Raw genomic sequence first — 22685 nt, 5'->3', positions numbered from 1 at the left:
GATTGGATTTGTCCTGCTTTTTGTGGACAGGACATAACTGGGCAATTTTCCACATTGTTGGGTAGATGCCAGTGTTGTAGCTGTACTGGAACAGCTTGGCTAGAGGCGCAGCTAGTTCTGGAGCACAAGTCTTCAGCACTACAGCCGGGATGTTGTCGGGGCCCATAGCCTTTGCTGTATCCAGTGCACTCAGCCGTTTCTTGATATCACGTGGAGTGAATCGAATTGGCTGAAGACTGGCTTCTGTGATGGTGGGGATGTCGGGAGGAGGCTGAGATGGATCATCCACTCGGCACTTCTGGCTGAAGATGGTTGCAAATGCTTCAGCCTTGTCTTTTGCATTCACGTGCTGGACTGCGCCATCATTGAGAATGGGGATGTTTGCAGAGCCTCCTCCTCCCGTTAGTTGTTTAATTGTCCACCACCATTCACGACTGGATGTGGCAGGACTGCAGAGCTTTGATCTGATCCGTTGGTTGTGGAATCGCTTAGCTCTGTCTATAGCATGTTGCTTCCGCCATTTAGCATGCATGTCGTCCTGAGTTGTAGCTTCACCAGGTTGGCACCTCATTTTTAGGTATGCCTGATGCTGCTCCTGGCATGCTCTTCTACACTCCTCATTGAACCAGGGTTGATCCCCTGGCTTGTTGGTAATGGTAGAGTGAGGAATATGCCGGGCCATAAGGTTACGGATTGTGCTGGAATACAATTCTGCTGCTGCTGATGGCCCACAGCACCTCATGGATGCCCAGTTTTGAGCTGCTAGATCTGTTCTGAATCTATCCCATTTAGCACGGTGATAGTGCCACACAACACGTTGGACGGTGTCCTCAGTGCGAAGACGGGACTTCGTCTCCACGAGGACTGTGCAGTGGTCACTCCTACCAATACTGTCATGGACAGATGCATCTGCGACAGGTAGATTGGTGATGATGAAGTCAAGTAAGTTTTTCCCTCTTGTTGGTTCGCTCACCACCTGGCTCAGGCCTTGCAGTGGTTCAAGAAGACGGCTCACCACCACATTCTCAAGGACAATTAGGGATGGACAATAAATGTTGGCCTTGCCAGGTGATGCCCACTTCCCATGAATGAATAAAAAAGAAGTGCCAATTCGTGATCCAGTAGTGACAGGCCCACGTCATGGTACAGTAGTGACAGGCCCACGTCATGGTACAGTAGTGACAGGGCCACCTCATGGTACAGTAGTGACAGGCCCACGTCATGGTACAGTAGTGACAGGGCCACCTCATGGTGCAGTAGTGACAGGCCCACATCATGGTACAGTAGTGACAGGCCCACCTCATGGTGCAGTAGTGACAGGCCCACGTCATGGTACAGTAGTGACAGGCCCACCTCATGGTGCAGTAGTGACAGGCCCACGTCATGGTACAGTAGTGACAGGCCCACCTTATGGTACAGTAGTGACAGGCCCACTTCATGGTACAGTAGTGACAGGCCCACCTCATGGTGCAGTAGTGACAGGCCCACGTCATGGTACAGTAGTGACAGGCCCACGTCATGGTACAGTAGTGACAGGCCCACCTCATGGTGCAGTAGTGACAGGCCCACGTCATGGTACAGTAGTGACAGGCCCACGTCATGGTACAGTAGTGACAGGCCCACCTCATGGTGCAGTAGTGACAGGGCCACCTCATGGTACAGTAGTGACAGGCCCACCTTATGGTACAGTAGTGACAGGGCCACCTCATGGTACAGTAGTGACAGGCCCACCTTATGGTACAGTAGTGACAGGCCCACCTTATGGTACAGTAGTGACAGGGCCACTTCATGGTACAGTAGTGACAGGCCCACCTTATGGTACAGTAGTGACAGGGCCACTTCATGGTACAGTAGTGACAGGCCCACCTCATGGTGCAGTAGTGACAGGCCCACCTTATGGTACAGTAGTGACAGGCCCACCTTATGGTACAGTAGTGACAGGCCCACGTCATGGTACAGTAGTGACAGGCCCACCTCATGGTACAGTAGTGACAGGCCCACCTTATGGTACAGTAGTGACAGGGCCACCTCATGGTACAGTAGTGACAGGCGTTCGTCACAGGGGCGTCATGGGGGCTTCCCACAGATTCAGAAAAGTGCCACCATACTTGTTTTGCCCACTGATGTAGCATTTTGAAGAAGAAGGATATTCGGGTGTTGGGTAACTGTAAAGCACCAGGGATTGATGCAGCAGGTCATTGGCCGCATATACTGAGTGAGTGAGTGAGCAGGGCTGTGTTTGAAGGGGTTAAAAAGAAGAGGAACACAGTAACGCTCCTTCAGGCTCTCCAAAAATCGACCCCTCCGATGTGCGACCCTGCACAGCCCTCCCTGGGATAATAATTTGCAATGACTCGCTCTGCACTGGGGTCCCTGCCTGCCGGGACTGGGTGGGCCGTGTGCTTGGCTTGTCCGTCTCTCTCCCGATGGAAGCAGTCTGTTGAAAATTGTCCCTGTTGAAAGTTTAAACAGCGTGGGACTCAGGCTAATCTTCACTCTGGCGAGAGAGGGGGTTATTTTAACCTCGCAGAAATGAAACAAAATTGTTCAGAAATCAGTCCAGTAAAACTGAGCAGGAAGAGACAAAGGAGGGTTTGATTATCATTTATTAAAGTTACAGGAAAAAGGCTTTTACATAAAGTGAGTAAGTTTATTTTAACATAACAAAATCTGGTTAACAGCAAAATACTGTATTCCATATGTGAAAATGTTAAATAATACAATAATGCTGAAGAAATCATCGTGACCCGGTGGAGAAACTATCTGCAATCTGACTTAAAACCCACCCAGGTCTGAAAGATCTTGAGGCCATTGAGATTTTCTAGGTTTCAGTTTTTCGATTCAGGGTTCCAGTTTTTGTTGTTTATTTACCTGTGCAGGTAACATGTAGATAACATGTAGGGTACATGTAGAGTACATGTAGGTAACATGTATGGTACATGTAGGATACATGTAGATAACATGTCGGGTACATGTAGGTAACATGTAGATAACATGTAGATAACATGTAGGGTACATGTAGGTAACATGTAGGGTACATGTAGGTAACACATGGGTAACATATCTGTAACATGTAGGTAACATGTAGGAGAAGCAGTGAGGCTGAGAGTTAGGGATCAACACAGGCTGGTGATGGAAGAGAGTGAGCTCCCCCACATCTACCCGTGTCTCCGGCTGTGAGCTCGGCATCTCTCCCAGGCCCTCTCTCTTTTTCCCATCGCCCTCTTTCTGCGGGTCTCTGTCTTTCTCTCCTTGCCTTTCTCTCCACCCTCTCTTGCTCAATCTCTACTAGCACACCTCCTGTGACATTGCTCAAGATAAGCCTGAGAATCTGCTATTTTCTTGGCCTCAGGATGCTCTTTGGTTCTCCAATGGCTGTTCCCATTGAGCACCCACACTGACATAAATCGTAAGTTTAAAAGAGATAATTACTGAGGTAAAGGAAGAGGCTCTTAGTTCGTTAAGGAATGCATTTAATTTCTGTCATTTCCCTGGGGTTTCTGTGGCTCTACCAACAAAGCAGGAGAATCCCCATGGAATGCACCCGCTGACATTTAGCAGCACTGGGGAGGGTGAATGGGCTGTAGCTACAGGAGATGACAGCTTTGCACTTTGGGAGCAATCCTGGCCTTTAGAAGCACTGGTCAGTGGTGAGGTTTGACTGTTCACACTGGGCTGCTGGAGTTTGCTCACACTGGGTTAGTGGAGTTTGTTCACACTGGGTTAGTGGAGTTTGTTCACACTGGGCTGCTGGAGTTTGCTCACACTGGGTTAGTGGAGTTTGTTCACACTGGGTTAGTGGAGTTTGTTCACACTGGGCTGCTGGAGTTTGTTCACACTGGGCTGCTGGAGTTTGCTCACACTGGGTTAGTGGAGTTTGTTCACACTGGGCTCCGGGAGTTTGTTCACACTGGGCTCCGGGAGTTTGTTCACACTGGGCTGCTGGAGTTTGCTCACACTGGGTTAGTGGAGTATGCTCACACTGGGCTGCTGGAGTTTGCTCACACTGGGTTAGTGGAGTTTGCTCACACTGGGCTCCTGGAGTTTGCTCACACTGGGTTAGTGGAGTTTGCTCACACTGGGTTAGTGGAGTTTGTTCACACTGGGCTGCTGGAGTTTGCTCACACTGGGTTAGTGGAGTTTGCTCACACTGGGTTAGTGGAGTTTGCTCACACTGGGCTCCTGGAGTTTGCTCACACTGGGTTAGTGGAGTTTGCTCACACTGGGTTAGTGGAGTTTGCTCACACTGGGTTAGTGGAGTTTGCTCACACTGGGCTCCTGGAGTTTGCTCACACTGGGTTAGTGGAGTTTGCTCACACTGGGTTAGTGGAGTTTGCTCACACTGGGTTAGTGGAGTTTGTTCACACTGGGCTCCTGGAGTTTGCTCACACTGGGCTCCTGGAGTTTGCTCACACTGGGTTAGTGGAGTTTGTTCACACTGGGCTGCTGGAGTTTGCTCACACTGGGTTAGTGGAGTTTGCTCACACTGGGTTAGTGGAGTTTGCTCACACTGGGCTCCTGGAGTTTGCTCACACTGGGTTAGTGGAGTTTGCTCACACTGGGTTAGTGGAGTTTGTTCACACTGGGCTCCTGGAGTTTGCTCACACTGGGCTCCTGGAGTTTGCTCACACTGGGTTAGTGGAGTTTGTTCACACTGGGCTGCTGGAGTTTGCTCACACTGGGTTAGTGGAGTTTGCTCACACTGGGTTAGTGGAGTTTGCTCACACTGGGCTCCTGGAGTTTGCTCACACTGGGTTAGTGGAGTTTGCTCACAGTGGGTTAGTGGAGTTTGCTCACACTGGGTTAGTGGAGTTTGCTCACACTGGGCTCCTGGAGTTTGCTCACACTGGGTTAGTGGAGTTTGCTCACACTGGGTTAGTGGAGTTTGCTCACACTGGGTTAGTGGAGTTTGTTCACACTGGGTGAGTGGAGTTTGTTCACACTGGGTGAGTGGAGTTTGTTCACACTGGGCTCCTGGAGTTTGCTCACACTGGGTTAGTGGAGTTTGCTCACACTGGGTTAGTGGAGTTTGCTCACACTGGGTTAGTGGAGTTTGTTCACACTGGGCTCCTGGAGTTTGCTCACACTGGGCTCCTGGAGTTTGCTCACACTGGGTTAGTGGAGTTTGTTCACACTGGGCTGCTGGAGTTTGCTCACACTGGGTTAGTGGAGTTTGCTCACACTGGGTTAGTGGAGTTTGCTCACACTGGGCTCCTGGAGTTTGCTCACACTGGGTTAGTGGAGTTTGCTCACACTGGGTTAGTGGAGTTTGTTCACACTGGGCTCCTGGAGTTTGCTCACACTGGGCTCCGGGAGTTTGTTCACACTGGGCTCCGGGAGTTTGTTCACACTGGGCTGCTGGAGTTTGCTCACACTGGGTTAGTGGAGTTTGCTCACACTGGGTTAGTGGAGTTTGCTCACACTGGGCTCCTGGAGTTTGCTCACACTGGGTTAGTGGAGTTTGCTCACACTGGGTTAGTGGAGTTTGCTCACACTGGGCTCCTGGAGTTTGCTCACACTGGGTTAGTGGAGTTTGCTCACACTGGGTTAGTGGAGTTTGCTCACACTGGGCTCCTGGAGTTTGCTCACACTGGGTTAGTGGAGTTTGCTCACACTGGGTTAGTGGAGTTTGCTCACACTGGGTGAGTGGAGTTTGTTCACACTGGGTTAGTGGAGTTTGTTCACACTGGGTGAGTGGAGTTTGCAGTTTGGGGTGGCCTTTGATCTGACATCACTGTAGAAAGTGAATCTAAGATTCAACACAACTGCGGGTGGAAGGGAAGGTTTGTCTCACTGGTGGATTGGTGTCTGTCAAAAGCACAGACCTGAAAGCACTGGGTGAGGGAGAGTGAGGGTGGGAGCAGTGGGAACAGGGAAGGAGTTGGGAGGAGCGGGAGGGGGGTGGAGCGGGGAGGCAGGAGTGGGTTTGGGGAGCGTGGGAAAGAGTATGAAGGGTGCGGGAGGGAGCGTTAGGGGGAGCAGGCAGGGTGCGGGGGGAGAGCAGGAGGGTGCTTGTGGGCAAATGAGGGGTGCGGAGAGGGAGCGGGGGTGTGGGGAGGGAGTGGGAGGGTTCGGGGGGAAGGAGCAGGAGGAGGGAGGAGTGGGGATGTCGTAGCGGCCGGGAAACCTGGAAATACGGGAAACCCGGAAATACGGGGAACGTGGAAATACAGGAAACCGGATGTCCTGTCGAATTTAACAGCAAGACCTCATTTGAATTTTTTTTCACTGTTTCCCAGCCGGCAGCAGAGTTGGGGGGGTGGAGATTGCGGGAGCGGAGGAGGGGGGGAGATTATGGGAGCAGAGGAGGGGGGAGATTGCGGGTTGGGGGGGGGAGATTGCGGGAGCAGAGGAGGGGGGGGAGATTGCGGGTTGGGGGGGGGGAGATTGCGGGTTGGGGGGGGGGAGATTGCGGGAGCAGAGGAGGGGGGGGAGATTGCGGGTTGGGGGGGGGAGATTGCGGGTTGGGGGGGGGGAGATTGCGGGAGCAGAGGAGGGGGGGGAGATTGCGGGTTGGGGGGGGGGAGATTGCGGGAGCGGGGGGGAGATTGCGGGTTGGGGGGGGGAGATTGCGGGTTGGGGGGGGGGAGATTGCGGGTTGGGGGGGGGAGATTGCGGGTTGGGGGGGGGGAGATTGCGGGTTGGGGGGGGGGAGATTGCGGGAGCAGAGGAGGGGGGGGAGATTGCGGGAGCAGAGGAGGGGGGGAGATTGCGGGTTGGGGGGGGGGAGATTGCGGGAGCAGAGGAGGGGGGGGAGATTGCGGGTTGGGGGGGGGGAGATTGCGGGTTGGGGGGGGGGAGATTGCGGGAGCGGGGGGGAGATTGCGGGTTGGGGGGGGGAGATTGCGGGTTGGGGGGGGGAGATTGCGGGTTGGGGGGGGGAGATTGCGGGTTGGGGGGGGGAGATTGCGGGTTGGGGGGGGGGAGATTGCGGGTTGGTGGGGGGGGAGATTGGGGGAGCGGGGGGGGAGATTGCGGGTTGGGGGGGGGGAGATTGCGGGTTGGGGGGGGGAGATTGCGGGTTGGGGGGGGGAGATTGCGGGTTGGGGGGGGGGAGATTGCGGGAGCAGAGGAGGGGGGGAGATTGCGGGTTGGGGGGGGGGAGATTGCGGGTTGGGGGGGGGGGAGATTGCGGGTTGGGGGGGGGGAGATTGCGGGTTGTGGGGGGGGGAGATTGCGGGAGCGGAGGAGGGGGGAGATTGTGGGAGCGGAGGAGGGGGGGAGATTGCGGGTTGGGGGGGGGGGAGATTGCGGGTTGGGGGGGGGGAGATTGCAGGTTGTGGGGGGGGGAGATTGCGGGTTGGGCGGGGGGAGATTGCGGGAGCGGAGGAGGGGGGGAGTTTGCGGGTTGGGGGGAGATCGGGGGAGCTTTGGATCACTGGGGGGGAGGACCCCAATGGTGGTGTGGGAGGCCGATCGCAGCAGCTTAAATTGAGGGTCCGGGGGAAACTCTGTGGCTCCTCCTGCCCCTCACCTACCTGCTGGAACGGCCGTTCTCGTCTCCCTTCAGCTGCCGGGTTTCCTGAACTCTGGGAATCCCTCCCCGTAGTCACTCGGTGTAAAAGTTCTGTTCAAACTTGAGACACGCAGCGTCATTAACATAATTAAATAACTGACCCGCCTCTCAGTAGCAGCTCACTCGTCCACCGCTGCAGTCCGCCTCCCTTAAACCAGAAGTGACTGCGTTCATGGCGGCTTGGGGTCAGGTTTCAGATTTTTGAAATTTTAACCTAACCCCTCTGTCCCTTCCCCACCCGTCCTGGGGGGCATTTTGGACATAGAAATTTCAGTTACTGAGGAGAAAATAGTGAATCTAATCCCACTGCCTTGCTCTTGCCCGATGGCCCTGTATCTACTGCTTCAAATATTTATTCAATTTTCCCTTAAAAAGATGCAATGACCTGAGCCTCAGCCACTCCCTGTGACAAAACATTCCAGACTCCAACAAACCTGTGTAAAGAAATGTCTCCTAATCTCTCTCTTCACTCCCTTACTCACTCTCCAATCACAGGAAATAGTCTTTCCCTATTCACCCTGTCAAAATCCTTCATCACTTTAAAAACCTCCATTAAATCTCCTCATAACCGTCTCTGCTCCAATGGAAACAGTCCCAGTATCTCAAGTCTCTCCTCATAACGATAGTTTCCCCTCCCCGCGGGGCATCACCCTGGTGAATCTACATCATACGCTCTCTACAGCTTCATTATCCTTTCTATAACGGGGCGGCCAAAACTGCACCCATTCTGTAACTGTGGCCTCACCAGTGTTTTATCATTTGTTTCACAAATTTCTCATTCGTTCTTTACTCTTGTATTCTGTGTTTCTATTTACAAAACCCAGAATGCTCTTGGCCTTTCTATGGCGTTATCTCCCCCACTCACACTCTCACTTCAACCCTGGGTCTCTCTTCATCCAAATCCTTTAGTGTCTTTCCATCGAGTCTTTGTTCACTCCCATTCCATTTAAATACATTTTAGTGATGCGATTGTTCTCGATGCTGATGAGCTGTCTGTTTGAAGGATTGTTTTTCTGGAGTCTTCACTCTTCTTATCTTTACTAGCAGATGTTATGCTTCTCACTTTGTCCCTGAACTCCTCGGAGATGTAGGAGAAGATGAAAGGGTCGATGCAGTTATTGAAGGTGCTGAGTGCCAGGCAGATCATATAATAGAAATACAGGTCACTGGAATGTGTGAGGTGATACTCAGAGTGGTGGATGAGGAGGATTATATTACTGGGGGTGAAACACACCACATACACTATCAGCACTAGAATTATGGTCCTTACAGCTTTGGCATATTTACCTTCATTAATCATCAATGTTTTGATTATAGACACGTAACAGAATATAGTAACAAGAGAGGGAATGAGAAACTCAAACACAACCAAACACACAAAGTAATAGAAGAAATAACCAGACTGCAGGTTTCCTGGCAAGGCATCATGGCAGGTGGTGATGTTTAGATCCTGGATTGGGTACGTCTGCCTCTGGAGGAGAAACGGTAACACGGAGAGTACAACAAGCGCCCAAATCACCGAACAGGCACCAACGGCAAACATATTGTCCCTGAAGCGTTTGGAGAAGAATGGATGGACCAGAGCGAAGTATCTGTCGATGCTGATGAAGGTGAGGAGCAGGATGGAGCAGTACATGTTCCCGTAGAAGAAGGCGGTCATTGTCCGACACAGACCCTCACCAAAGAGCCAGTCATTGCCCAGGAAGTGATAGTGGATTTTGAACGGCAGCACTAGGATCAGGAGAAGATCAGCAGTCGCCAGGTTCATCAGGAAGATGGTGGAAGGCATTCTCTGGACCTTGGTGACCAGAACCAAAAGAGCCAGCCCATTGGCTGGGAGACCAATGACAAAGATGATGATGTAAAAGGCAGGGGTCATGACTGTGGTGACAGTGCTGGTCAGGTGATGCTTGGCTGATTTATCTAACACATTCATAGAAATGTTTGAGTGCTTTGCTGAAGTAACAATATTGATGAATAGACTTCTTCCATTTGCTTCATTTCCTGAACCTCCTACAGACAAGAGGAAACTGGATGTTAATAATCACAGTGCAATAATAGTTTTTAATATTTTGAAATTCCTTCAGTGCCTATTTTCTGCTCCAGTCCTGTCTTTAGATCTTTGTTATACTTACTGTTTCCATCAGGTTATTTTATTGTCTGTCAACAGTTCGAAAAGTGAGACAGCTGCATGGATACAGGAAAAGTGAGGGGAATGGAAAATAAAATGTGGGGCCAAATGGGTGTTTTTGGAATGGCAGACTGTGGGTTGTGGTGTGTCCCAGGGATCCAGAATCATAGAATCTTACAGCACAGAAGGAGGCCATTCAGCCCATTGTGTCTGTGCTTTTAGCTCCTTTGTTTCCCATTCACATAAATGATTAGGACGCAGGCACAGGAGGATTGCTACTGAAGTTACTGATGATACCAAACTGGGGTGGACTTTCAAACCGGGAGGAAGAAAGCAGGAGGTTGCAGGAGAACAAGGACTGGTTTAGTGGAGTGGGCGGATCGGTCAGATACAGTTCACTGCGGAGCGATGTGAAGTAGGAAACTTTGGGGAAAAGAACAGTGAAAGAAGCGTATCCCACCTGGTAAAACTCAACAGAACTTCGAAGGTGGGAATCAAGGGGAAAAGGTCATAAAAATAGAAATGGGATTCTGGGTTTTTATACTGAGAGGCTGAGAATAAAAGCAAGGAAAAGATATTGAATTAGTGCAAGACACTGGGGGCGATTTTCAGCTCTCGACTGCCCCAAACCATCGGATTGTCCAGCAAATACTGGGAATGTACAATATCTAAACACCCCAATACAGTCAAACATTCTAAACATACCCGAATGATGGGCAATATCTCATCTTAACTGAGAATGGAAGATTTGTCCAGTGCCAGAATCAAACACTCCCAGGGCAGGTACAGCATGGGTTAGATACAGAGTAAAGCTCCCTCCACACTGTCCCACCAAACACTCCCAGGGCAGGTACAGCACGGGTTAGATACAGAGGAAAGCTCCCTCGACATTGTCCCATCAAACACTCCCAGGGCAGGTATAGCACAGGTTAGATACAGAGTAAAGCTCCCTCTACATTGTCCCATCAAACACTCCCAGGGCAGGTATAGCACAGGTTAGATACAGAGTAAAGCTCCCTCTACACTGTCCCATCAAACGCTCCCAGGGCAGGTACAGCACGGGTTAGATACAGAGTAAAGCTCCCTCTACACTGTCCCATCAAACGCTCCCAGGGCAGGTACAGCACGGGTTATATACAGAGTAAAGCTCCCTCTACACTGTCCCATCAAACACTCCCAGGGCAGTTACAGGGTTAGATACAGAGTAAAGCTCCCTCTACATTGTCCCATCAAACACTCCCAGGGCAGGTACAGCACGGGTTAGATACAGAGTAAAGCTCCCTCTACACTGTCCCATCAAACACTCCCAGGGCAGGTACAGGGTTAGATACAGAGTAAAGCTCCCTCTACACTGTCTCATCAAACTCTCCCAGGGCAGGTACAGCACGGGTTAGATACAGAGTAAAGCTCCCTCTACACTGTCCCATCAAACACTCCCAGGGCAGGTACAGCACGGGTTAGATACAGAGTAAAGCTCCCTCTACACTGTCCCATCAAACACTCCCAGGGCAGGTACAGGGTTAGATACAGAGTAAAGCTCCCTCTACACTGTCCCATCAAACACTCCCAGGGCAGGTACAGGGTTAGATACAGAGTAAAGCTCCCTCCACACTGTCCCATCAAACACTCCCAGGGCAGGTACAGGGTTAGATACAGAGTAAAGCTCCCTCTATTATGTATCATTAAGCACTCCAGTGGTTTCGATGCTGTTCAGGTAGAGCACTGTTGAGGTGCAGCAGGAATGTGTGGGTGCATGTTTTGAGGCTCTCCCATTCTGACCAATGTCTGGCTCACAGGCAGCTTTTATGGATTTCTGCCAACCAATCTCAGCTGGAAGGTACAAAAAAAATAATTCACATGCTCAAAATATTTTGAGACGCAGAGGCAGCTCCAGCCAGACTAGACACACTTTGAGAAGAAAGGGTGATGCACAAAGTCTTACCTTCCTGGGAGTAACAGAGCATTGCACATGAGAGTAACAGGAGTGGGAGAGTGGGTGCACAGGTCAGCCGGGACAGGTCCATAGTTGCCGATCTGCACCGTTTGCCCTCTGGGCGACAGCCTGGCTCTGGATTAACTGATGTGAGTTTTTTTTATCAGTCTCTTTCTCCTTTTTATTTTAGGAGGTTACAATGAAGCTGCAGGAAACCCGGAGCATTTGGATGAGGAGCTCGTCATGTACAGATGTTGATCCTGCACTTTATCAAACAACTCGCAGCAACATCAGGAAACCACAGCGTTATCCGCTGGTGCTGACCAGAACTAGCAGAGGAGGGAAAATTACCTCACAAAACTCGGGATTCTTCCCGTTGACTTTTTAAAAAATACTTTACACTGTGTTTATTTTTGCTACAAACAGAAAAGCAACAGTCACACGACAAAGAATAAAACGAGTGCTACAGCATATTGTCAAACTAAACTACAACAGGCAAGGAGTCCAAGTGATCACTTGTCTCAGTTGGTAGCACTCCTCTCTGAGTCAGTTTGTGGGTTTACGATGCAACCCGGGACTTGAGCGTATCATGAAAGTTAACGGTCAGGAGATTGCTGAGAATTTCCTGGTCTGTTTAGCTCAGTACAGACAGTACATTATCCGTGGAGCCCCTGGGTGGTGAGAGAGAACCCTGTTAGTCTGTTCAATATAATGTCGCCCAAAGAATGGGCCGCAAGGCAAAGGTGACATGAGGGAAAACTTTTTTACCCAGCGAGTGGTTAGGATCTGGAATGCACTGCCCGAGGGGGTGGTGGAGGCAGATTCAATCATGGCCTTCAAAAGGGAACTGGATAAGTACTTGAAAGGAAAACATCTGCAGGACTACGGGGATAGGGCGGGGGGGTGGGACTAGCTGGATTGCTCGTGCATAGAGCCGGCACGGACTCGATGGGTCGAATGGCCTCCTTCCGTGCTGTAACCTTTCTATGATTCTATGATTCTGAGTGGGCGCAGGAAAAATCGGATTATGGTGACTGGTGCTCAGAGTTCCCAAACCTCCCAGAATGACCGGGAGTTTCCTGGAATCAGAGATTCCTCCCCCCAAGCCCAGGAAATCAGCAATTTAAATTTCCCACTGTCCCGGCAAAGTGGTAACTGCGTAGAGTGCAGTCGGGAGGAGGCTGGAGAGTCGGGAGTCTCGGCAATCGGGGAGAGGGAGTCAGGCCCTCGGTTTCCCCTCTTCCCCACCCTCAGATTACCCTCCCTCAGTTTCCCCTCTTCCCCCTCCCTCGGTTTCCCTCTCCCCCACCCTCAGATTACCCCCCCTCGGTTTCTCCTCTTCCCCCTCTCTCAGTTTCCCCTCTTTCCCCCTTCAGTTTCCCCTCTTCCCCCACCCTCGGTTTCCCCTCTTTCCCCCCCTCGGTTTCCCCTCTTCCCCTGCCCTCGGTTTCCCCTCTTCCCCCTTCAGCTTCCCCTCTTCCCCCACCCTCGGTTTCCCCTCTTTCCCCCTTCAGTTTCCCCTCTTCCCCCTCCCTCGGTTTCCCCTCTTCCCCTGCCCTCGGTTTCCCCTCTTCCCCCTTCAGTTTCCCCTCTTCCCGCTCCCTCGGTTTCCCCTCTTTCCCCCCTCGGTTTCCTCTCTTCCCCTCCCTCAGTTTTCCCTCTTCCCCCCTCAGTTTCCCTCTCCCTCGGTTTCCCCTCTTCCCCCTCCCTCAGTTTCCCCTCATTCCCCCCTCGGTTTTCCCTCTTCCCTTACTCGTGGGACGCCCTCTGATTCTTGTTACGTGTCGCTCAGCAGCTGCTGCAGTGAATACTCAGCCAGAGACCCAATCTCGTTATCAGATAAATGCAATAAAATTTTACAAGTTATGTGATCAGATTTCACCTGATCAGATGTCATGTGGTCAGAATGTCACGTGATCAAACCTCCAGGAATGCCTCCAACCAGAGTTGGCAACTCTACTGGTGTTCTGGTTGCAGGATTCCGAGTTTTTCTGACAGTGTAATCGAAGATGTCGGATTGATCTCTCGATGTAGTGTTTGGGAGAGACAGCTGCAACAACAGCAACAACTTGCATTTATATAGCGCCTTTAACGTAGTAAAACGTCCCAAGGTGCTTCACAGGAGCGATTATCAAACAAAATTTGACACCGAGCCGCATAAGGAGATATTAGGACAGGTGACCAAAAGCTTGGTCACAGAGGTGGGTTTTAAGGAGCATCTTAAAGGAGGAGAGAGAGGGGGAGAGGTTTAGGGAGGGAATTCCAGAGCTTAGGGCCCGAGGCAGCTGAAGGCAGGTCCATCAAAGGCTTTTGATAAGGTCCCACACAGGAGGTTGGTGAACAAAATTAGAACACACGGAATTGGGGGTAATTTTTTTAATATATTCGTTCTTTGGGATGTGGGCGTCGCTGGCGGGGCCGGCATTTATTGCCCATCCCTAATTGCCCTTGAGAAGGTGGTGGTGAGCCGCCTTCTTGAACCGCTGCAGTCCGTGTGGTGACGGTTCTCCCACAGTGCTGTTAGGAAGGGAGTTCCAGGATTTTGACCCAGCGACGATGAAGGAACGGTGATATATTTCCAAGTCGGGATGGTGTGTGACTTGGAGGGGAACGTGCAGGTGGTGTTGTTCCCATGTGCCTGCTGCTCTTGTCCTTCTAGGTGGTAGAGGTCGTGGGTTTGGGAGGTGCTGTCGAAGAAGCCTTGGCGAGTTGCTGCAGTGCATCCTGTGGATGGTGCACACTGCAGCCATGGTGCGCCGGTGGTGAAAGGAGTGAATGTTTAGGGTGGTGGATGGGGTAATACACTGGCATGGATTGAGAATTGGTTAACAGACCGAAAACAGAGAGTAGGAATAAACGGGTCTTTTTCAGGTTGGCAGACTGTGACTAGTGGGGTATCGCAGGGATCAGTGCTTGGGCCCCAGCTATTCACAATCTATATCAATGACTTGGATGAGGGAACCAAATGTAATATTTCCAAGTTTGCTGATGACACAAAACTAGGTGGGAATGTTGAGTTGTGAGGAGGATGCAAAGAGGCTTCAAGAGGATACAGACAGGCTAAATGAGTGGGTAAGAAGATGGCAGATGGAATATAATGTGGAAAAATGTGAAGTTATCCACTTTGGTGGGAAAAACAGAAATGCAGAGTATTTTTTAAATGGTGAGAGATTGGGAAATGTTGATGTTCAAAGGGACCTGGGTGACCTTGTACATGAGTCACTGAAAGCAAACATGCAGGTGCAGCAAGCAATTAGGGAGGCAAATGGTATGTTGGCTTTTATTACAAGAGGATTTGAGTACAGGAGTAAAGATGTCTTACTGCAATTATATAGGGCCTTGGTGAGACCGCACCTGGAGTATTGTGTACAATTTTGGTCTCCTTACCTAACAAAGGATATACTTGCCATAGAGGGAGTGCAATGAAGGTTCACCAGACTGATTCCTGGGATGGCGGGATTGTCGTATGAGGAGAGATTGAGTAGACTAGGCCTGTATTCTCTTGTTTAGAAGAATGAGAGGTGATCTCATTGAAACATACAAAATTCTTACAGGGCTCGACAGGGTAGATGCAAGGAGGCTGTTTCCCCTGGCTGGGGAGTCTAGACCCAGGGGTCACAGTCTCAGAATAAGGGGTCGGCCATTTAGGACTGAGATGAGGAGAAATTTCTTCATTCAGAGGGTGGTGAATCTTTGGAATTCTCTACCCCAGAGGGCTGTGGAGGCTCAGTCATTGAGTACATTCAAAACAGAGATTGATAGATTTCTAGATATTAAAGGCATCAAGGGATGTGGGGATAGTGCAGGAAAATGGAGTTGAGGTAGAAGATCAGCCATGATCTTATTGAATGGCGGAGCAGGCTCGAGGGGCCGGATGTCCTGCTCCTTCTCATATTTCTTATGTCCTTATGTTCAATGGTGCAGCGATTAAAAGGAAGTGACATAGTTGTGCTGTTTACTGGTGCCTGACCTTCAGTCGACCTCCAGCGAAGGGTCAGTGCTGGCTGTTGTGATTAAGGTCACCCTTTGCTGAATGTCTATGTCACTGACTTATTTCAAACCATTACTGGTGACATTTGCCCGATCAGCTAATCTGCAGGTCAATGGGTCAATCAGCTCACTGCAGCCTTGAATTGCTGCGGTGTCACTTTCCCCACGGGCCGGAGGGGATCAGTGGAGGGAGTCCCGTTACTTGTACCAAGGGACTGGCTTCCCGAAAGCCTCGTTGATAGCACCATGTAGCCATTGGTAGTGGAGGGCTCTTATTTATAATTTACTCCTCAAATCAATAAGGTTCTTATACATTGAAAATCAGGTGTCACCGATTTATTAAGGATACTGTACATCCACTAGTACTTAATGCACACTTAAACAGTAATACTTACACCTAGTGATGGTAGGTTAGTTATTGAAACTTATCATAATTCTAAGCTCGGTATCTTGGACCTTTAACCAATCCAAATACTTATTACAAACAGCCGGTCTTTATACGTCCCTCTCACTTCTTCTATGTGACAATCCTCACAATTCTGCATTACATCATTATATAAAAATTAAAATACTACTCCATATAAGGAGGATTTTATTGACTTATCCCTTATCAATAACTTTAGCTTCCTTACTTAATGTCAGAGTGATGATGTGGAGATGCCGGTGATGGACTGGGGTTGACAATTGTAAACAATTTTACAACACCAAGTTATAGTCCAGCAATTTTATTTTAAATTCACAAGCTTTCGGAGGCTTCCTCCTTCGTCAGGTGAACGATGTGAACGATTTTCACATCGTTCACCTGACGAAGGAGGAAGCCTCCGAAAGCTTGTGAATTTAAAATAAAATTGCTGGACTATAACTTGGTGTTGTAAAATTGTTTACTAATGTCAGAGTGGCAGGAATGGGCCTAACACCCGGGCCCCGCCCTGAACACTCCAATGATCCCATCCCCACACTCTGGGTCGTGATTGGCATCTGACAGTCCCACTCTGCCACTCTTCTGGCAGTGAAACAGTGACCCTGGAATTTTGGCCCCTTATTCTTTCACTGTTTAATAAATTTGTTTGGTAGTTAAATCCTAAATCAGGGTCTCAAGTAACGTCACCCCTCTGCATTCTGAAATCGAGATCACACAATAGAACCAATAGCTGAAATATGGTGAAAATGCTTCTTTGGTCAATTCCTGGCCTTGCAACCAATCTATCCAAGGGGCAGGCTCCAGGGCACAGGGAGTGAACAAGATTGGGCTGAGATACTGAAAACAAAAGCTATTTGGAGTATCAAGCATAACAGCAAACTTTAACCTACTCGCAGAATGTTACAGGGATTCTAACTCCTCGTAGTGCCCACACCGGGAGCTTTCTGGGCACTTCTCCCGCTTTCTGCTGTAACTTGGCAGAAGTTTGCGGAAACCCGGTTTAACATGTGCACGCAGAGTTTGTGCCAAAGTTACAGCAGAGAGCTGGAGAAGTCCCGAGGAAATTCCTGGTGCCCTGCAACTGTTGATTGCAACCAGATCAGTGGGGAGATGCCCTCCAGCAGAGCCATGTGTTCAGCAGCACAGTCATGTCAGTCGCTGTTCTATGGCACCAACTAACCCTTCACCACCTCTGAAAGCAATGAGCCAACCACAAAAGAGACTCCTGCCCACTGAAGCAGGTCCTTCAGGCATGGTCGCTAGTGATCATACAGCACTCTAAGATGGCATATCCACAAACCACACCGAGAGGCTTATGCCTCACAAACCTGGAGGCAAATAGCTAAACAAGTTAATTGGGCATGAGTCACACAACAGAGTGATATTCATTCACTTTTAACATCTCTCATTCTTTCACTATGCAGAAAATAGACTGATTTTCAGAAGCGGGTAACTTCTGTAAAATGCCTTCATGGATCAGGCAACATTCCTCTCTTTAAAATGAATTAACTGCTGCATTAAAAAGTGCACTCAGGAGTTTAGTACAATCACCCACAGTAAATGTGGAATAGTGCCAGTCTGACGATAGACCTCACACACACACGTACCTGACCTGCTCCAGCGAGTGGTTCACTCACACTGCCCCCCCCTGCCCCCCCTCATCAATCGCCACAGCCTCAACATGCAAAGTTCAACTTTTTCCACCACTTTTTTTGACCATGTCAGGCACGTGTAAAACGAGCACAGCTTTCACTACGGCCCATTTCCTGCCCCCGTTAAAGACTCATTTTACCCCATTTGTGTCATCACTCATTGGCGCCCCCCCCCGTCCCACTCTGATCAACACCTACATTGCTTTCAATTCATTTTTAATCTAATTTCTAGTCTGCAGAAAGCGCACTGTTTCTGAGTTTGACCTGACAATTGTTAATCACCAGCTGCAGCCTGGCATTAGTTGATATCTGAGTTAAGTTCACTTACAAAATGAAACAAACATGCAAATAAGACAAGTAGGATTTCCTGTTGTATATTTCATGCATTGAGCAAGTGATCGGTTTCAGCCACAAGCCTTTCTGCATTTCCAGAGTCCCTGAATAAGCTGCCAAACTACTGCCCATCACATGGCTTTAGTTGTGTTGATCGAATTCAATGGTTAAGCCCCTTCATGTAACCAAAGTACTGAATTCAAATACTCCTCACTGATATCTTCGTGTCAGACCCTGAGGAGGAGCTGCTCTGAACCAGCTGAAGGGCCGTTTTTCTTGAATCTTTATCTTTTGTTTCTTTGCAAATAATCAAGCTTCTCACTTTGTCCCTGAACTCCTCGGAGATGTAGTAGTAGATGAAAGGGTCGATGCAGTTATTGAAGGTGCTGAGTGCCAGGCAGATCATATAATAGAAATACAGGTCACTGGAATGTGTGAGGTGATGCTCAGAGTGGTGGATGAGGAGGATTATATTACTGGGCGTGAAACACACCACATACACTATCAGCACTAACACCATGGTCTTTACAGCTTGCCCGAATTGCTGTTCACTAACCATTAATGCCCTGATTATAGACACGTAACAGAATATAGTAACAAGAGAGGGAATGAGAAACTCAAACACAACCAAACACACAAAGTAATAGAAGAAATAACCAGAGTCCACTTTTCCTGGCAAGGCATCATGGCAGGTGGTGATGTTTAGATCCTGGATTGGGTACGTCTGCCTCTGGAGGAGAAACGGTAACACGGAGAGTACAACAAGCGCCCAAATCACCGAACAGGCACCAACGGCAAACGTATTGTCCCTGAAGCGTTTGGAGAAGAATGGATGGACCAGAGCGAAGTATCTGTCGATGCTGATGAAGGTGAGGAGCAGGATGGAGCAGTACATGTTCCCGTAGAAGAAGGCGGTCATTGTCCGACACAGACCCTCACCAAAGAGCCAGTCATTGCCCAGGAAGTGATAGTGGATTTTGAACGGCAGCACTAGGATCAGGAGAAGATCAGCAGTCGCCAGGTTCATCAGGAAGATGGTGGAAGGCATTCTCTGGACCTTGGTGACCAGAACCAAAAGAGCCAGCCCATTGGCTGGGAGACCAATAATCAAGATGATGCTGGAAATGGCAGGAATCATCACCGTGGTAACAGAACTGGTCAGGTGATTCAATGCTGATTCATTCAGCACATTGTTGGGACCAGCAACAGAAAATCGGAAACTTCTCCCATTGGCTTTTGGGGAATCTGCACAAAAAGAAAGATTTTTTAATGTTAGGGTTTTAGTTCCTAGTTAAAGTTGTAAAGCACTAGAAATCTGGAACTCTCTCCCCAAAGACTGTGGGTGCTGGGGGTCAATTGGAGTTTTCAAGACTGAGATCGATAGATTTTTGTTGGGTGAGGGGATCAGGGGATACGGAGCAAAGGCGGGGAAATGGAGTTGAGGTACAGATGAACCATGATCTAATTGAATGTTGGAACAGGCAGGAGGGGCTGAATGGCCTCCTCCTGTTCCTATGAAAAAAACCCATTATGTGCTGAGAATAGAGGATAAGCTGATAATTTCAAATAAAAGCATTTTTTCATCTTTAGTTACAGAGGAACAGGAGCAGGCCATTCAGACTTGGAAATATATCGCCGTTCCTTCATTGTCGCTGGGTCAAAATCCTGGAACTCCCTTCCTAACAGCACTGTGGGAGAACCGTCACCACACGGACTGCAGCGGTTCAAGAAGGCGGCTCACCACCACCTTCTCAAGGGCAATTAGGGATGGGCAATAAATGCCGGCCTCGCCAGCGACGCCCACATCCCGTGAACGAATAAAAAAAAAAGCCCCTCAAGCGCAAGGATTTATTACCACATCCAACTCACAGTGTCCTTGATCAAGCTTGTAAAAATGATCGAGAGCCAATCAGAATACAAAATCAGCCACAAGAATCTATCAACTTCTTCTTATTATCCATTTTTGGGATAGATTTGTATCGACCCAAAAGTTACCTTAAATTACAAAGAATTTACAGCACAGAAACAGGCCATTCGGCCCCCCTGGTCTATCCCGGTGTTTATGCTCCACACGAGCCTCCTCCCTCCCTACTTCATCTCACCCTATCAGCATATCCTTCTATTCCTTTCTCCCTCATGTGTTTATCGAGCTTCCCCTTAAATCCATCTCCACTATTCACCTCAACCACTCCTTGTGGGAGCGAGTTCCACATTCTCACCACTCTTTTGGATTTATTAGTGACTATCTTATATTTATGGCCTCCCCACAAGTGAAACATTATCTCTACGTCTATCCTATCAAACCCTTTCATAATTTTAAAGACCTCTATCAGGTCACCTCTCAGCCTTGTCTTTTCTAGAGAAAAGAGCCCCAGCCTGTTCAATCTTTCCTGATAGTTATAACCTCTCAGTTCTGGTATCATCCTTGTGAATCTTTTTTGCACCTTCTCCAGTGCCTCTATATCCTTTTATAATATGGAGACCAGAACTGCGCACAGTTCTCCAAGTGTGGTCTAACCAAGGTTCTGTATATGTTTAACATAACTTCTCTGCTTTTCAATTCTATCCCTCTAGAAATGAACCCCAGTGCTTGGTTTGCATTTTTATGGCCTTATTAACTTGCATCAGTTAACATTAAATTAAAATTTTACAGCACAGAAGGAAGCCATTCCCATCTTCCCCGTGTCCGCTATCCATCCACTTCATCCCATTCCCCTGTCCTTTCAAATATTCACCCACTTCCCTTTTTAATAGAGAGAGAGAGAAACTATTTCGTCTGGTGGGGGGAGTCCAGGACAAGGGGGCAGAACCTTAAAATTAGAGCCAGGCTGTTCAGGGGTGAAATCAGGAAGCACTTCCTCACACAAAGGAGAGTGGAAATCTGGAACTCTCCCCCTAAAGGCTGTGGATGCTGGGGATCAATTGGAGCTTTCAAGACTGAGATCGATAGATTTTTGTCGGTATCGAGGGATACGGAGCAAAGGTGGGCAAAATGGAGCTGAGTTGCAGATCAGCCGTGATCTAATTGAATGGCGGAACAAGCCCGAGGGGCTGAATGGCCTCCTCCTGTTCCTATGAAATGAAAATCAGGCGGTTTTGTTAACGGGTGTCTGATCCCGGGCAGCAACTTAAAATCTACCCATCTATATTTGACCAAACTGATCGTAAAAGGACCCTGCTGGTGAGGAGGAAATGCTAGCCTTTGTGTGCTGTAAATACGTTCTGAACAGAACTTGCTCGAATGCTCTTAAAGGGGAATAACGTTGCTGTAGGACATGTCACTGGGGCAGGATAAAAAGCAGTTTGCTGTAATCCATCACCGACAGCATCAACCCATCGAGTGCGTGTCACTCTAATGAAACATTTAACAATTGCAGAGTAAGAATTCTGTCGACAGCAGTTGTAACATCTGCTTCAGCTCCACCTCACCCCGGGACAGTCTTACCTTGCAGCTGGAAACTGCAACCTGCCAGCTGCTAAACTGATGTTACAAAGCTGAAATGAGCGCATGATGTCGGCCAAAGGCACCAGAGATGAGCGACTCCTGAGAAGCAGAGATATAATTGCAACAAGACGGAGGAACTGGGGAAATCACCCGTTTATTGATAAAATCTCACACAGCTTCACCATCTTAAAATTATTTGGAATCAAAAATATGCTTCAACCCAGACTGTTTCAGGGATGTAACAGGGAGAGCTCCTGAACTGGCTCCAGTGTGTTCTCAAAATGGTTTTCTGAGTTGCAGGCGCACAGACTCCCCGATAAATCTAAAATATATTACAGGAGAGAAGGAGTGAAGTAAACCAATAAAAGTCTTACCTTCTTTCGACTGGCAGACTGCTGCAGGTGAGAGTAACAGAGTAAAGAGAAAGAGTCTTCGGGAGAGTTCAGGGAAGTCCATAGCTGCCGAGATGCACAGGCTGTCCTGTTGCTGTGAGCTATGGTCTGGCTGTGACTAACCTTCAGGTCTGCTGTGTGTCTGCCCTTTATCCTCCAGAATGTTACAGCCAGACAGCAGGAAAACTGGTGTAAACATTACGCTGTCTACATTAAAATTGCAGGAAATGTCCATCGCAGATAATCAACAGGCAGAGTTCCCAAATCTGCTCCTGATGCAAAGTCATATCAGGAAAAGTAACACAACAAATATTCGGGAATCTGGAGATTGGTTTAGGCTGCCCTCATTTTAATTCATTTCAGGGCAAAACTATTGCCTTGAGAGCATCATCCCAAATACCAGAATCAGTTAGAGGACAGAGCATTGGTTACAGACCCCTCCCATTTGGTGCCTTTGTGTGAATTTATGTGTTGATTATAACTTTTCTCAAACATTAAAAAAAATCCTCTCCAAAAGTTTGCCCTGGGGAGAGAGCGGGGGTAACCTTGACTTTGGGCAATTGTGTAAAACAGGTGATCAGTCCTCATTGTACATCTCGCCACTGTTTCATTTCCATTGACATCACTAAAAATATTCCAATCCAATAACATTGTCTGGGATAAGGAGGGCAGACATGGGGTGGACGCAGCTGCTCGTCTGCAGTTACACTGCCTTCTGTGGACCTCGGGGAAAGACTGGCCTTTGAAACTCCCTATTTGTGTTTTTATTGAGCTGTGATATGGATGTCTGACCCATTGTGTGTTTATCCAGCTCTGCCTGATCTGCCCAATGGCCTTTCTTGCCCAACTGGTCCCAATAGTGTGTGTTTAAG

At 48.9% G+C, this 22685-nt stretch overlaps 2 protein-coding genes across 2 annotated transcripts; both read right to left on the bottom strand.

The window, feature by feature from the left end:
- Positions 1 to 7228: 7228 nt before the first annotated feature.
- LOC137299664 (proteinase-activated receptor 2-like) lies at positions 7229 to 11709 on the bottom strand. Its single transcript, XM_067968598.1, has 2 exons — positions 11590 to 11709; positions 7229 to 9529 (listed from the first exon to the last, which is right to left on the bottom strand). Exons 1-2 carry the CDS (start codon positions 11669 to 11671, stop codon positions 8463 to 8465), a joined length of 1149 nt encoding a protein of 382 aa, XP_067824699.1. The 5' UTR covers positions 11672 to 11709; the 3' UTR covers positions 7229 to 8462.
- Positions 11710 to 15891: 4182 nt separating this feature from the next.
- On the bottom strand, positions 15892 to 21975 carry LOC137299665 (proteinase-activated receptor 3-like). The gene is made up of 2 exons (XM_067968599.1): positions 21796 to 21975; positions 15892 to 19221 (listed from the first exon to the last, which is right to left on the bottom strand). Exons 1-2 carry the CDS (start codon positions 21875 to 21877, stop codon positions 18176 to 18178), a joined length of 1128 nt encoding a protein of 375 aa, XP_067824700.1. The 5' UTR covers positions 21878 to 21975; the 3' UTR covers positions 15892 to 18175.
- Between the last annotated feature and the right edge of the window lie 710 nt (positions 21976 to 22685).

Source organism: Heptranchias perlo, chromosome 29 (assembly GCF_035084215.1).
Source record: "Heptranchias perlo isolate sHepPer1 chromosome 29, sHepPer1.hap1, whole genome shotgun sequence".
Taxonomy (NCBI): Eukaryota; Metazoa; Chordata; class Chondrichthyes; order Hexanchiformes; family Hexanchidae; genus Heptranchias; species Heptranchias perlo.
This window is presented reverse-complemented; position numbering and strand designations above follow the sequence as displayed.